General features: G+C 37.3%; 1 protein-coding gene across 1 annotated transcript in view; it reads left to right on the top strand.

Moving 5' to 3' along the window:
- The window catches only part of SRFBP1 (serum response factor binding protein 1), a 157,690-nt gene extending 145,620 nt beyond the window's left edge, over window positions 1–12,070 (top strand). Inside the window, exon 8 of the mRNA XM_036903132.2 lies at window positions 5,486–12,070. Within this exon, the coding sequence (XP_036759027.2) occupies window positions 5,486–5,670 (185 nt within the window). The 3' untranslated portion in view covers window positions 5,671–12,070. The remainder of the gene's footprint in view (window positions 1–5,485) is intronic.
- The last annotated feature ends 1,413 nt before the right edge of the window (window positions 12,071–13,483 follow it).

The raw sequence follows: 13,483 nt of genomic DNA, 5'->3' as shown, positions 1-13,483 counted from the left end.
TTGATGGACTTTCGAATGTTGTGCCATCCTTGCATCCCTGGGATGAATCCCACTTGGTCATGGTGCACGATGGTTTTGATGTATTTTTGAATTCGGTTTGCTAAAATTTTGTTGAGTATTTTTGCGTCTACGTTCATCAGGGATATTGGTCTGTAGTTTTCTTTTTTGGTGGTGTCTTTGCCTGGTTTTGGTATTAGGGTGATGTTAGCTTCATAGAATGAGTTTGGGAGTATCCCCTCCTCTTCTATTTCTTGGAAAACTTTAAGGAGAATGGGTATTATGTCTTCCCTGTATGTCTGATAAAATTCCGAGGTAAATCCATCTGGCCCGGGGGTTTTGTTCTTTGGTAGTTTTTTGATTACCGCTTCAATTTCGTTGCTGGTAATTGGTCTGTTTAGATTTTCTGTTTCTTTTTGGGTCAGTCTTGGAAGGTTGTATTTTTCTAGGAAGTTGTCCATTTCTCCTAGGTTTCACAGCTTGTTAGCATATAGGTTTTCATAGTAGTCTCTAATAATTCTTTGTATTTCTGCGGGATCTGTTGTGATTTTTCCTTTCTCATTTCTGATACTGTTGATTTGTGTTGACTCTCTTTTCCTCTTAATAAGTCTGGCTAGAGGCTTATCTATTTTGTTTATTTTCTCGAAGAACCAGCTCTTGGTTTCATTGATTTTTGCTATTGTTTTATTCTTCTCAATTTTATTTATTTCTTCTCTGATCTTTATTATGTCCCTCCTTCTGCTGACCTTAGGCCTCATTTGTTCTTCTTTTTCCAATTTTGATAGTTGTGACATTAGACCGTTCATTTGGGATTGCTCTTCCTTTTTTAAATATGCTTGGAGTGCTATATACTTTCCTCTTAAGACTGCTTTTGCTGCGTCCCACAGAAGTTGGGGCTTAGTGTTGTTGTTGTCATTTGTTTCCATATATTGCTGGATCTCCATTTTGATTTGGTCATTGATCCATTGATTATTTAGGAGCGTGTTGTTTAGCCTCCATGTGTTTGTGAGCCTTTTTGCTTTCTTTGAACAGTTTATTTCTAGTTTAATGCCTTTGTGGTCTGAAAAGTTGGTTGGTAGGGTTTCAATCTTTTGGAATTTTCTGAGGCTCTTTTTGTGTCCTAGTATGTGGTCTATTCTGGAGAATGTTCCATGTGCACTTGAGAAGAACGTGTATCCTGTTGCTTTTGGATGTAGAGTTCTGTAGATGTCTATTAGGTCCATCTGTTCTAGTGTGTTGTTCAGTGCCTCTGTGTCCTTACTTATTTTCTGTCAGGTGGATCTGTCCTTTGGAGTGAGTGGTGTGTTGAAGTCTCCTAGAATGAATGCATTGCGTTCTATTTCCTCCTTTAGTTCTGTTAATATTTGTTTCAGGTATGTTGGTGCTCCTGTATTGGGTGCATATATATTTATAATGGTTATATCCTCTTGATGGACTGAGCCCTTTATCATTATGTACTGTCCTTCTTTGTCTTTTGTTACTTTCTTTATTTTGAAGTCTGTTTTGTCTGATACTAGAATTGCAACACCTGTTTTCTTCTCTCTGTTGTTTGCTTGAAATATCTTTTTCCATCCCTTGACTTTAAGTCTGTGCGCGTCTTTGGGTTTGAGGTGAGTCTCTTGTAAGCAGCATATGGATGGATCTTGCTTTTTTATCCATTCTATTACTCTGTGTCTTTTGATTGGTGCATTCAGTCCATTTACATTTAGGGTGATTATTGAAAGGTATGAATTTATTGCCATTGCAGGCTTTAAGTTTGTGGTTACCAAAGGTTTAGGGTTAACTTCTTTACTGTCTTGCTGTCTAACTTAACTCGCTTGTTGAGCTATTATAAACACAATCTGATGATTCTTTATTTCTCTCCCTTCTTATTCCTCCTCCTCCCTTCTTCATATGTTGGGTGTTTTGTTGTGTGCTCTTTTTAGGAGTGCTCCCATCTAGAGCAGTCCCTGTAGGATGCCCTGTAGAGGTGGTTTGTGGGAGGCAAATTCCCTCAACTTTTGCTTGTCTGGGAATTGTTTAATCCCTCCTTCATATTTAAATGATATTCGTGCTGGATACAGTAGTCTTGGTTCGAGGCCCTTCTGTTTCATTGCATTAAGTATATCATGCCATTCTCTTCTGGCCTGTAGGGTTTCTGTTGAGAAGTCTGATGATAGCCTGATGGGTTTTCCTTTGTAGGTAACCTTTTTTTTCTCTCTGGCTGCTTGTAATACTTTGTCCTTGTCTTTGATCTTTGCCATTTTAATTATTATGTGTCTTGGTGTTGCCCTCCTTGGATCCCTTGTCATGGGAGTTCTGTGTACCTCTGTGGTCTGAGAGGCCATTTCTTCCCCTAGTTTGGGGAAATTTTCAGCAATTATTTCTTCAAAGACATTTTCTATCCCCTTTTCTCTCTCTACTTCTTCTGGAATGCCTATGATTCTTATATTATTCCTTTTAGATTGATCACTCAGCTCTCTTAAAATTCTTTCATTCCTGGAGATCCTTTTATCTCTCTCTGCATCAGCTTCTCTGCGTTCCTGTTCTCTGTTTTCTAGTCCATTAATGGTCTCTTGCATCTCGTCCATTCTGTTTTGAAGTCCTTCCAGAGCTTGTTTTATTTCTGAATTCTCCTTCCTTAGTTCTTGCATATTTCTCTGCAAGTCCATCAGCATGGTTATGACTTTTGTTTTGAATTCTTTTTCAGGTAGACTGGCTAAATCTATCTCCCCAGATTCCTTCTCAGGGGAAGATGTAGCAGATGCTGAAGCTGTCTGGGTTAGTCTTGTCTGGATCATATTTTTTTGCCTTTTCATGTTGACAGGTGCTATTGACTGTCAGCTGGGAGGGCCAAAATTTTCACTTGCTACTGGCCTTTCTTTACTGGGGCAACTACGACCCCTAGTGGCTTGTGTTGGGTAATTGCGTGTAGACTGGGTCTTTGTGTCTTGCCTGGCCGGAAGGGAGAAATTTCCCTTTCTGTGGGCGGAATTTGTCTCAGGCTGCTTCTCTGCTTTCGCAGCGCCCGGTGGGGTAATTGATTGGGGTGCTGCTTGACTGTTTGCCTCCGTGAGGGGTCTCAGAGCTGTTGCCCAGGGGGTTAGTGCACCCGGTTTTCCCTGTAATTTCCAGCTGCTGTACTGTGACCTGGGTTGTTTCCGTCAAGCTGTTAAGTCCCTGTCCCTTTAAGACTTTCAAAAAGCCCCCGCTTTTCTTTGTCACAGGGGCATCAGCTTCAGCATCCGCTCAGAGGTCTTACTCCCTGTTCCCCCAGTATCCAGGGCCCCCTGGGCATGTACTGTGTCTGCGCTCTGGCCCGGATGGCTTGGGCTGGGTGTTCGGCAGTCCTGGGCTCCGTCTCCCTCCCGCTCTGCCTATTGTTCTCCCGCCGGGAGCTGGGGGGAGGGGCGCTCGGGTCCCGCCGGGCCGGGGCTTGTATCTTACCCCTTTCACCAGTCGCTGGGTTCTTGCTGGTGTAGCTGCAGTCTGGCCACTGTCCTGCGTCTTCTGGTCTCTCTTTTAGGGCTAGTTGTGTTTGTTGTATTTTCAAAAGTATATATGTTTTTGGGAGGAGATTCCCACTGTCCTACTCACGCCGCCATGTTGGCTCCGCCTCCTATTATTATTATTTTTAATAAAATGCTGAAGTGGTAGGTAGATACAAGATAAAGGTAGAAAACATAGTTTAGTGTTGTAAGAGAGAAAATGTAGATGATCAGATGTGTGCCTGTAGACTATGTGTTAATCCAAGCTAGACCAGGGCAATAAAACATCCACGTATGCAGAAGATTTCTCTCAGAACAGGGGGGGTGAGGTTCTAAGCCTCACCTCTGTTGATCCCCAATTTCTCATCTGATGGCCCCCCTGCGACTGTGCCTGTCTTAGGTTGTTCCTCCCTTGAGGAATCTTACCCGTCTCTGGCTAACCAGTCATCTTCTGGGGCCATACAGGGAAATGTAAAGTTGGTAAGTGAGAGGGAAGCCTTATTGTTTGAAAAGGTTAGCTTTTTACTTCTTTGCAGATTTATGCCCTGTGGCTTCTATGCTCAGCATTTGTCTTGAGGTATCTTTACCACTTGGAAGAATTATGATACTCGGTAAATTTGATATGAGGCACGAATTCTATTTAAGGGTTGTAATTAGGAAGGAAGAAGAAAAGCTATAGAAGTAGCAGGCGGAAGAAAACATGGGAAGATTGATTATTTCTTTGACATATCTTCTTGTAGAGTAACTTCAGCATGTATAGGTTTTAAGCTACTACTTAAATTGCGCACACACATTAACATAATAGGAGTATAGTTACATAACCAAAGCATATCTGTAATTACCAGCCATCTCCAGTGAAACCAAGAAAACCAGTTAGGCACCTTAGGCATTTGTGAAAACTTATCTATGATATGGTGGATATTGTCCAACTGAACTTGAACAGTCTGAGAGAAATCAGACAAATTAAAACAACCCATTCCTGGGGACTGTTCACATGCCATATGTTCTTTTAACAGTAAATAGTCTGTAGTTGTAAGACTTTGGAGCGCTACAATTTGCACTTCTCCAAATTCTTGGTTGAGTTCCAACAGTATAGATCCAGTCAAATTTGTTGTTTTACTGTATGCACAGGTCAGCTTAGATATCTCCTTCCTCATTCCCATGGCAAGTCCAGGAACTGGTATGATACTTACTTTTTAAGGAGATCTTTAAAACACTTTAGAAAATGACATCTAAGTTGGTAATACAGAAATCACACACCCATAGGACTGCTTAATAAATCTGTATTCAAATTTTTACCTTTTTTTTATTTCCATAAATATGTATTGTTTCATGTCTTTTCAGGCTAGTGTGTCTCCCCAAAACAGTACTTTTTTGGTCCAGAGAGTGTAATTGAAGTGTCTCATCAGAAAGAGACTATAAGGACCAGAATACAAGTTGCCACCCTCATACCCAGTGGATGTTAACTTTATGACTAAAAAAGAACGTCGAGTAAATTTAGTAATTTACCTTGCAGTAACAACTTTTTGTTCAGTAGCGGAGGGAGTGGAATCAATTATTAGCACTTAAAAAATAATTTCTCCCATCAACATTGTGAGACTCAGTATCTTAGTAAATTAAGACTTGAATTATCTGGTTACATCTGTTCCACACAGATACCAAGCTAATGATATTCCTTTGAAAATGCAAGATATCTTTTTGTTTTTTTCAGCCTTCCATGTTGTCTGACCTGTTTCCTTTCTTACTGTCAATGTAAATAAGACAGTACAGCATACATTAGAAGGCATGCAATAAACATTTATTTACAAGGATTAGAAAGTATGTATACCAAAATTGATCGCTCATATGTATATCTCAACTTCAAACTTCCTGTTAGACTTAGATTCTAAATTGTGAGGTATTCCATTTAAGTAAAACGAAATGTTTTCCTTTAATACTGATTTGAGAAGACAAAATATACTTCTCTTGTGTGCTATTTAGGCAGGTGGTTTGTTTTCACTAATTTTGCTTTCTCTTCCCAGGTTTTCAAAAAAATGAACCTCAGATCAAGAATCAGTTTAGTAGGAGTGCACAAAGAGGACTTGATAGTACAAAACAGCAACCACAACTGCCTCTTCATCCTTCATGGGAAGCAAGCAGAAGGCGAAAAGAACAGCAATCTAAAATTGCTCTGTTTCAGGGGAAAAAAATTACATTTGATGATTGATTAATACCTCTTTTTGTGAACCTTGCCATCTGAAAGTTAATTCTCTTTCCTTCTTTTTTCTAAATTACGAGCCCATTATTTAAACTAGTGTTTGAATAAGCTTCCTTAGAGAGATTATAGGAATAAGTTGTTGTTATTTTTCTTTTTTTAAGTCTGTTCAAGTTGTGTTTACATAAACCTGCCATAAATCAAACATATAATTAAATTGATTCTTAACAATATTCCCAGACAGTTCCCTCTCTAAAAGATTTTTGAGGTCATAGCTGTCTCAGGTTTTCTCATTAGTGCTTATCATGAAGTGTATTTTATTAGTTTAGCTCCATGTGTCTTGCCTTGAAAATAAATTTTGGGGTATATTTAAAATAATGAAAAATATGAGGAAATTCTAACTATTTATTTAAAATAGATCATCTTTGCTAAAAGTTATCCTTGTTAGCCAAACTGACAGTAACTTTTAACATAGGTATACAGATAAGTTATACAAATAAATACTGATTTTTATAGTTTTAATGATTGATGATCTCGTACTTTCTGACTGTTTTAAAATCGTTTCCCAGGGCAATTTTGGATTTCTGAATTATGTTTCAGTATTTTTAGGCAACATACATGTTTAACTGTAGCAAGACAACCAGAAATGGAATTTCTGTATCACTGCATATAAATAGTTCTGTTAAGTCAAGAATGTGGAACATGTAGTTAGTTACTTGACTATATGCTCATTTAGAAACATTTTTTGAGGAATCATAGACTGGAAGTTAAAAGAACAAATTCTGAAGGAGGTATGGTTGAAAGAGCATTTCCACTGATAGCTGAGTAGAGAGGTTTGACATGACTTACTGAGGAAGGGACTACTCCAGACATCTTAGCACTGTTATTTAAAAGGAAAACAGGATTTTAAAAACCCATTTTAAGTTTATACTTTTGCTACACTGGGACAGATAAACAGTTCTTGGTTAACTTAGTAAAGATAACTACATTCCATATTTTCTATGCATATCCTCAGGTACTGTCAATGGCTGGAAAAACTTTCTAGTTAGCAGGAATCCATAAGCTCTGGAAAGCTATTTCTTTTTTTCCCAAGAGCTTAAGAATTTGAATACTAGAGCAATGAAATTCAAGAGATAATGCAGAGAGAAAATTATGTTTGCTGTGTTGCATGCAAAATGTTTTTTCTCTTTTTTCTTTCCAGTTTTTCAATTTTTATTTTGACATAATTTCAATAATGTAAAATTGAAGTTACTTTCAACTGAAATTTTAATTATGGAAAATTATTACAGGAAAAGAAAAATGTGTCTTTGCCTACCCAGATTTAGCCAAACTGCAAGGTTGAGTACACTATCTTACAGACTGCCAAGTCTCCCCAAGACTTCTTACCCCAACTGCAAGGAGTTAGAATCCAACTACAAAGTTAGAGGGATGAGCCCACAAAGACCATGCTCACTTTCTTAGACTGGCTGCAGGTTTGGAGGTGAAGGAGAAGGTTGCAGGGGGAGGGTTCCCAAACAACCTCAGATTTAAAAATTTACAAGATATCTCCCAGAACTCACTGAAACCTATTATATTCACAGGTATATAGTTTATTATGGAGAAAAGGTTTATCATATAACCGGCCAAAGCAAGAGATGCTATATATGAAGGTTCTAAACACAAAGCTTCTGTTGTCCTGAGGGTGCATTATCATCCTGGCATCAGTATGCAAAACATATTGCCCATCTGAGAAGCTTACTTAAGCTTCAGTGTCCAGAATTTTTATTGTGGCTTCAGTATACAGACATGATCAACTGATGATTGTTCCAAGTGGACTGATATCCCTTGACCCAAAGCCCCCATCCTAGATCACATAGTTTGTTTTTTTTTAGTGTAGCTAACTTCTTACCTAAACAGACACTCCAGTCAGGTAAAACAGATCTCCATCCAGAAACCATAGGCAAAGTTCCTCTCTTTGGGCAAGGCCAAGTTCTGCACCACACAATATCCTTCACCCCAGTTTCACCAGTACTAACGTTCACTGCATTTGCTTTACTTTTGGCTCTCATCCTCCCTCCCCTCACTTCCTCCTCCTCTTTTTCCTCTTCTCTTTCTTTCTCTATTTCTGTCCATTTCTTTCTTCCCCCTTTCTCCATCTACTCTCTTCCTCTCACCTTTTCTCTCCCTCCATTTCTTATCCTCTCTCCTACCCTTTACATCAGCTCTTTAAAAACAGTCATTTTTATTCTCTTGTATTACCACAATCCACTTAACAGATTATCAGGTTTTCCAATTGTCCCAGTGTCTTTACAGCAACAGAAAATCCAGGATCATGCCTTACATGCAGTTTTCATGTCTCTTTAGTTGGAAGTAGTTTCTGGGTCTCTCACTATTTGATGACACTGGCATTTTTCAGAAGTACAGGCCAGTTTTGTTTTGCATTGCCCCTTTATGTGGGTTTTTCTCATGTTCCCATTACTAAATTCAAGCTGGGTACTTTTGGTTGGGAAGAAGTCATAGAAGCGGTGTTAAGTTTGTCCCAGGGCATATCAGGAGGTGGATAATGTGGCCTATTGTTGGTGATGTGAACTTTGCCTACTTGTTTGAAGTTACATCCATAAAGACTCTCCACTGTAAAGTTACTGCTTTCCTCTTTATACTTAATATTTTTTTGAGGGGGATACTTTGAGACTACATATATATCCTGTTCTGAAACTTTCATGTGCTATTTTAACACTGGTTCATGATTCTTACCTAAAGTAATTATTGCAATAGTAGTTGTAAATGATAGTTTTAAAAAAAAATTCATCTTGAGTCTACATTTATTTATTAACCAACTTTTTATAATAAGAAGGAGCTTTCCTTTCTCCCCTCTTCTATTTTTAAGTTTATTCCTGTGTGATCTATGGATACCTCTTTCATCCTATTTGTACTTATTTTTTTAGTTGAATATTTTTTATTACTTCATTTTATCTATTATTAGCTTATAAGTTTTATAATACATACCTTTCATTTATCACAGTTTAACTTCAACTAGTTTATGCTACTTTACATAGAGCCTATGTACCTTAATACATAATACTTGAATTTCCTTCCTCCCAGCCTTTTACAATTCTTTACACACATTTTGCATCTACATATAATGGTACAATACATTATTTTTGCTCTAGTATTCCATTTGTCTTTTATCATGTTTGTGTTTTTCTGTACTTCCTTGAACATGTGGAACATTAATAGCTGTTTTAATGATTTTGCATGCAGTAGCACTCAATCTGGGGCAAGTTTTACCCTCAGGGAATATCTAGAGATATTTTGGATGTGAATCTGGGGGAGGGGAGTTACATCTAATGGATATAGGCCAGGAATGCTGCTAAACATTCTATAGTATATACAACAAAGAATTGTCCGGCCCAAAATGTCAGTAGTGCTAAGGTTGAGAAACCTTGTTCTAAGGCTCATTTAGCTCCACTGGAGTCATTGCCATTCTAGAACTCTACCTGATGCTTTCTATTAGGAAATCTTCCTGTTGTGTCTGGTGAGAACACAAACTATACCTGGGCATGTGTAGTTCCCTGGGATTGTTCCACCAACTCCTTTCTAGTGACTTTTCCCACTACTGGCCTTGGTAGATTCTTGGGTCACATTGCCCAGGTCAGTTTTACACCATCGACTTGAGGGGAACCTCTGTAGATCTTCAGAGCACTTTCTGTGCATCTTCTTCCACTCTAGTCTTTTGTCTTCTTTCTTCTAGTCTTCTTTCTCCTAGTATTTTGCCTCCAAAATTCTAGTCACATCAGCCTATCTAAACTCTGAATTTTAGGTCTTCCAATAAGGCCACTGGGCTATTTTGGGTGTTCCTTCCCCTTGCACTATAGTTCTGAAACTTTTCAGACAGTGATCTGAAGTACTCATTTTTCTTTCTCTCAGGTATTACTGTCCTATACTGCTTTTTGTGCATAGTCTGAAAACCTCTGTTTTTATATATTTTTTAGAGTTTTCTAGTTATGTAATATAGAAAGGCAAATCTAGTCCCTGTTATTACATAACAGTCAGAAACACAAGTCCATTATTTTGATGCTGAAGTTTACCTTAATTTGGCTGGTGGGAGCCTTCTCCAGCCATCTCCTGTGTTATTTTGTCATGTAAGTCCTTTTTCTGTGAGAAAAATGGCTCCCATTATCTGCAGTATATTTACTTACTGTCTTAACCCTAGAATACACAGAAGTTAGTTTCAGAATTGCTAATCAACCCCTCTGCAAAATAGAAGTCTACTAATGAAAATTCAATATATGTTTAGTTTTCTTTTTTCTTTAGCCTAAGAGCATACCATATCACAACTAAGTCTGAGACTCACTCGGGATGATGTCAGCAAAAATGACAAGAGTGAGGACAGCTAGAAGTTGTCTCCATAAAAACCAATTAGAGAACTTATTGTCACAAGCAACTTTTTCAGAACTGTGGAATTAATGAAAATCTTATAACAATCCAGAAGTGTTATTCAAGAAAAATGGCTGAATCTTGGTAAAAACAGTCATCTGTGTGATATTTTAGCTTGCCCTGTTCTCATCTCCCACTCCCTAGATCCATGGTAGTCTTGAAAACCAAGAGTTCACAATCACAGTCAAACTGGCAGCCTGGCAGCACCTGGAATGGGCAGAAAAGGATTAGGGTTTCTTCAAAGATACATTCCCTGAGAACTTTATTTGGTTTGTTAGTTCACTGGAAAACCCCACATGCAAGTCTGTCTTGAGAAGCTATTTTCTTGAGATCGCTTTTAAAAGACATGTATAGCCAGTGTTTAACATCGTGGCTGTCTGTGGTAGCGAATAACAATTGGGACAAACAAGAAGTTCATCAAAAAGCTTAAAAGGAAATCTGGAGAATTCATTATCCATAAATATTCATAAGTTTGGCATCTTTGGTAAGTTCTGACATATTTCTTGGAAATAAGGAAATCACGTGCATGTACAGGGCTGCTTGTATGTTCGGGAAAAAGCTGAGAAGACCCTAATCTCACCTCTGGCTGACCTTGAGGTTTTGTCAACCTCCTGGTTAAGTGTTGAAGGTGTACCCCAACACGCACACAGAGCACCTCAGCAAAATCAAAAGTGTTGATCCCAGGCATTTAAGACAATCTGTCCAGTTATTAGTAACCACTAAGCTAATGAAGTAGAGACTTCAGTGGCCATACACAACAAAAAATACAGACTTCACAAAAATAGTTCACAAACTCACCAAACAACAAAAACAAAACCCTGAGGACAGGGTAATACCTGATTTCAGGAGGTGCACTATTATATTTTAAATGTCCAGTTTTCAGTAAAACATTAGACATCTGCAGAAATAGGGCCATATGCAGAAGGAAAAAAGCAGTATGTAGAAACCGTTCCTGAGGAGGCCTGGACTTTGGATTCGTTCAACAAAGACGTTAATTAAGCTATTTTAAGTATGTTCAAAGGGTCAAAGGAAACGACGTCTAAAGAGCTAAAAGTCTGAGAACAATGTCATTAAATAGAAAATATCAGTGATGTGCCAGAAATAATATATTGAGACAAAAATTTAGAAGTTGAAAAGTATAGTAACAAATGAAAAATGAGGGCTCAATAAAAGATTTGAGCAGGCAAAAGAAAGATTTGGTAAACTTCAAAATAGACCCATTGAGATTATCCAGTCTGAGCAATAGGAAAAGAAAAAAGAATAGATCCTCAAAGACTTGTGGAATGCCATGAAGTGTATCAACACTGGCATAATGGGAGTTTCATATGACATCACATTTCCTCTCAGCTGTATACCCCAAGAGAAGTGAAAACATTCAAACAAGAACTTGAACAAAAGTGTTCATAGTAGCATTATCCACAGTAGCAAAGAAGACGAAACAACCCAAATAATCCACAAACTGATGACTGGACAAACAAGTGATATATATATATACCACAGAATATTCAGCCATAAAAAGGAGTGGAGTATTGATACATGGTATGGCATGAATGAAGTCTGAAAACATCATGCTAAGAAAGAAGCCAAGCACAAAATGTGGTTCCACTTACATAAAATATCCAGAATAGGTAAATCCATAGCAACCTAAAGTAGATTAGTGATTGCTAGGGGCTGGGGGAGGGAGGAGGAGTGAGTGACTGATAATGGGTATTCTATTTCTTTTTGAACTGATGAATGTGCTCTGAAATTGGAGGTCATGTTGGTTGCACAACTCTGAATATACAAGAGTCCACTGAATCGTGCATTTTAAAAGAGTGAATATTATGGTATGTGAATTGTATCTTAATTTTAAAAACACTAAAAAGTTAGCCTGATTAGTTGCCTTTTCTCTTGTTGCCCACCCATCCCCTATAGATAAGCAATTTCATTAGTCTCTGATGTATCCTTCCTGTGTATCTATTTGCACAGATGAATAAATATATGTATTTATATTTTCTATATATGTATGTTTTCTTATTTCCCCTTCTTCCTCAAAAACTAACATTCCCTACATGCTTTTTTGAACTTTGCTTATTTTTTCAATTAAAAATATATCCTGGAAATCACAAATATGCCCATAGAAATCTCATTTAAGACAAAACTTTACAGTATCATTGAGTAGATGTACGGATTTATTCAATTATCTGTGTATGGGTATATAGGTTATTTTCTGTTTTGCAGTTATAAACAATGTTACAAAGAAAATAACAACAGTATGTATTTTCATATTGTTGGAGTTATGTCTTTGGGGTAAGTTCCTAGAATTAGGAATGTTACGTCAGAAGGTAAAGGCATATGTAGCATGTTAAAAAACTGCCAAAATTACTTCCATGAAATTTGTACCAATTTCAGCAGCACAGGAGACAGGCCTCTTTCCCCCCAATGTCTCCAAGAAAGAATGGCGTTTTACATTATGATTTTTGCCTATTAAATACATGGGAAATGTTACCTCAGTATAGGTTTACTATGCATTTCTCCTATTATTGGTATAGTTAGTTAAATACTTTTCTCAATTCTAAGGACTATTTTTGTATACATTTTTAAGAGTTTTTTCCATGTCTTGCCCATTTTTCCATTAGTGAGGATTTTGGTTTTGTCTAATTTTTATGATTTATTTATATATTAGGGATACTAGCCCTTTAGCTGTTGTATGTATTGCAAATATTTTCCCCCAATTTGTCAGTGGTGTTTTGACTTTATTTATGTTGTTTATTTTTCTGTCATTTTGTTTGCCACTTATTTTATGTGTCAGATGTATCTCTTTTTTTTCTCTTTACTTCCTTTCATTTTTACATATGGATTTGGAATCATAATTAGAAAATCTTTCTCTACACTTCTTTGCTTTCTACTTTATCTGATACCAGTGTTGCTGTCTTCGCTTTCTTAGTGTTTCCATTTGCCTGAAATACCTTTGACTGTCCTTTTATTTTTAGCCTTTCTGCATCATTCTATTTTGGGTGTGTCTCTTGAATAAAGCATATAGTTGGGTCTTTATGAATCAAGTTGAAAATCTTTCCATTTAATAAGCAAAGCCTTCCACATTTGTTGATATGACTACATTTGGTTTCAATTCTGTCATATTGTTTTATTAATTATATTTAATCTCTCTTCATAATGTGTTTGTTCTGTCCTTTTTTTAAAAAAGGAAATTCCTAAACTTTGGTATTTAGGAAGGTTATATTTCTGTTATGGTGGTTATACCTTTTCAGTACTCTTAGTCCCTTATTTAATTCACAATCTGCACTTTCCATTTTATTTATTTACTTACTTACTTATTTCGGTATCATTAATCTACAATTACATGAAGAACATTATGTTTACTAGGCTCCCCCCTTCACCAAGTCCCCCCCACATACCCCTTCACAGTCAC

Source organism: Manis pentadactyla, chromosome 13 (assembly GCF_030020395.1).
Source record: "Manis pentadactyla isolate mManPen7 chromosome 13, mManPen7.hap1, whole genome shotgun sequence".
Lineage (NCBI taxonomy): Eukaryota > Metazoa > Chordata > Mammalia > Pholidota > Manidae > Manis > Manis pentadactyla.
Note: the sequence above shows the minus strand (reverse complement) of the source record. Positions and strands in the feature narration are given on the sequence as shown.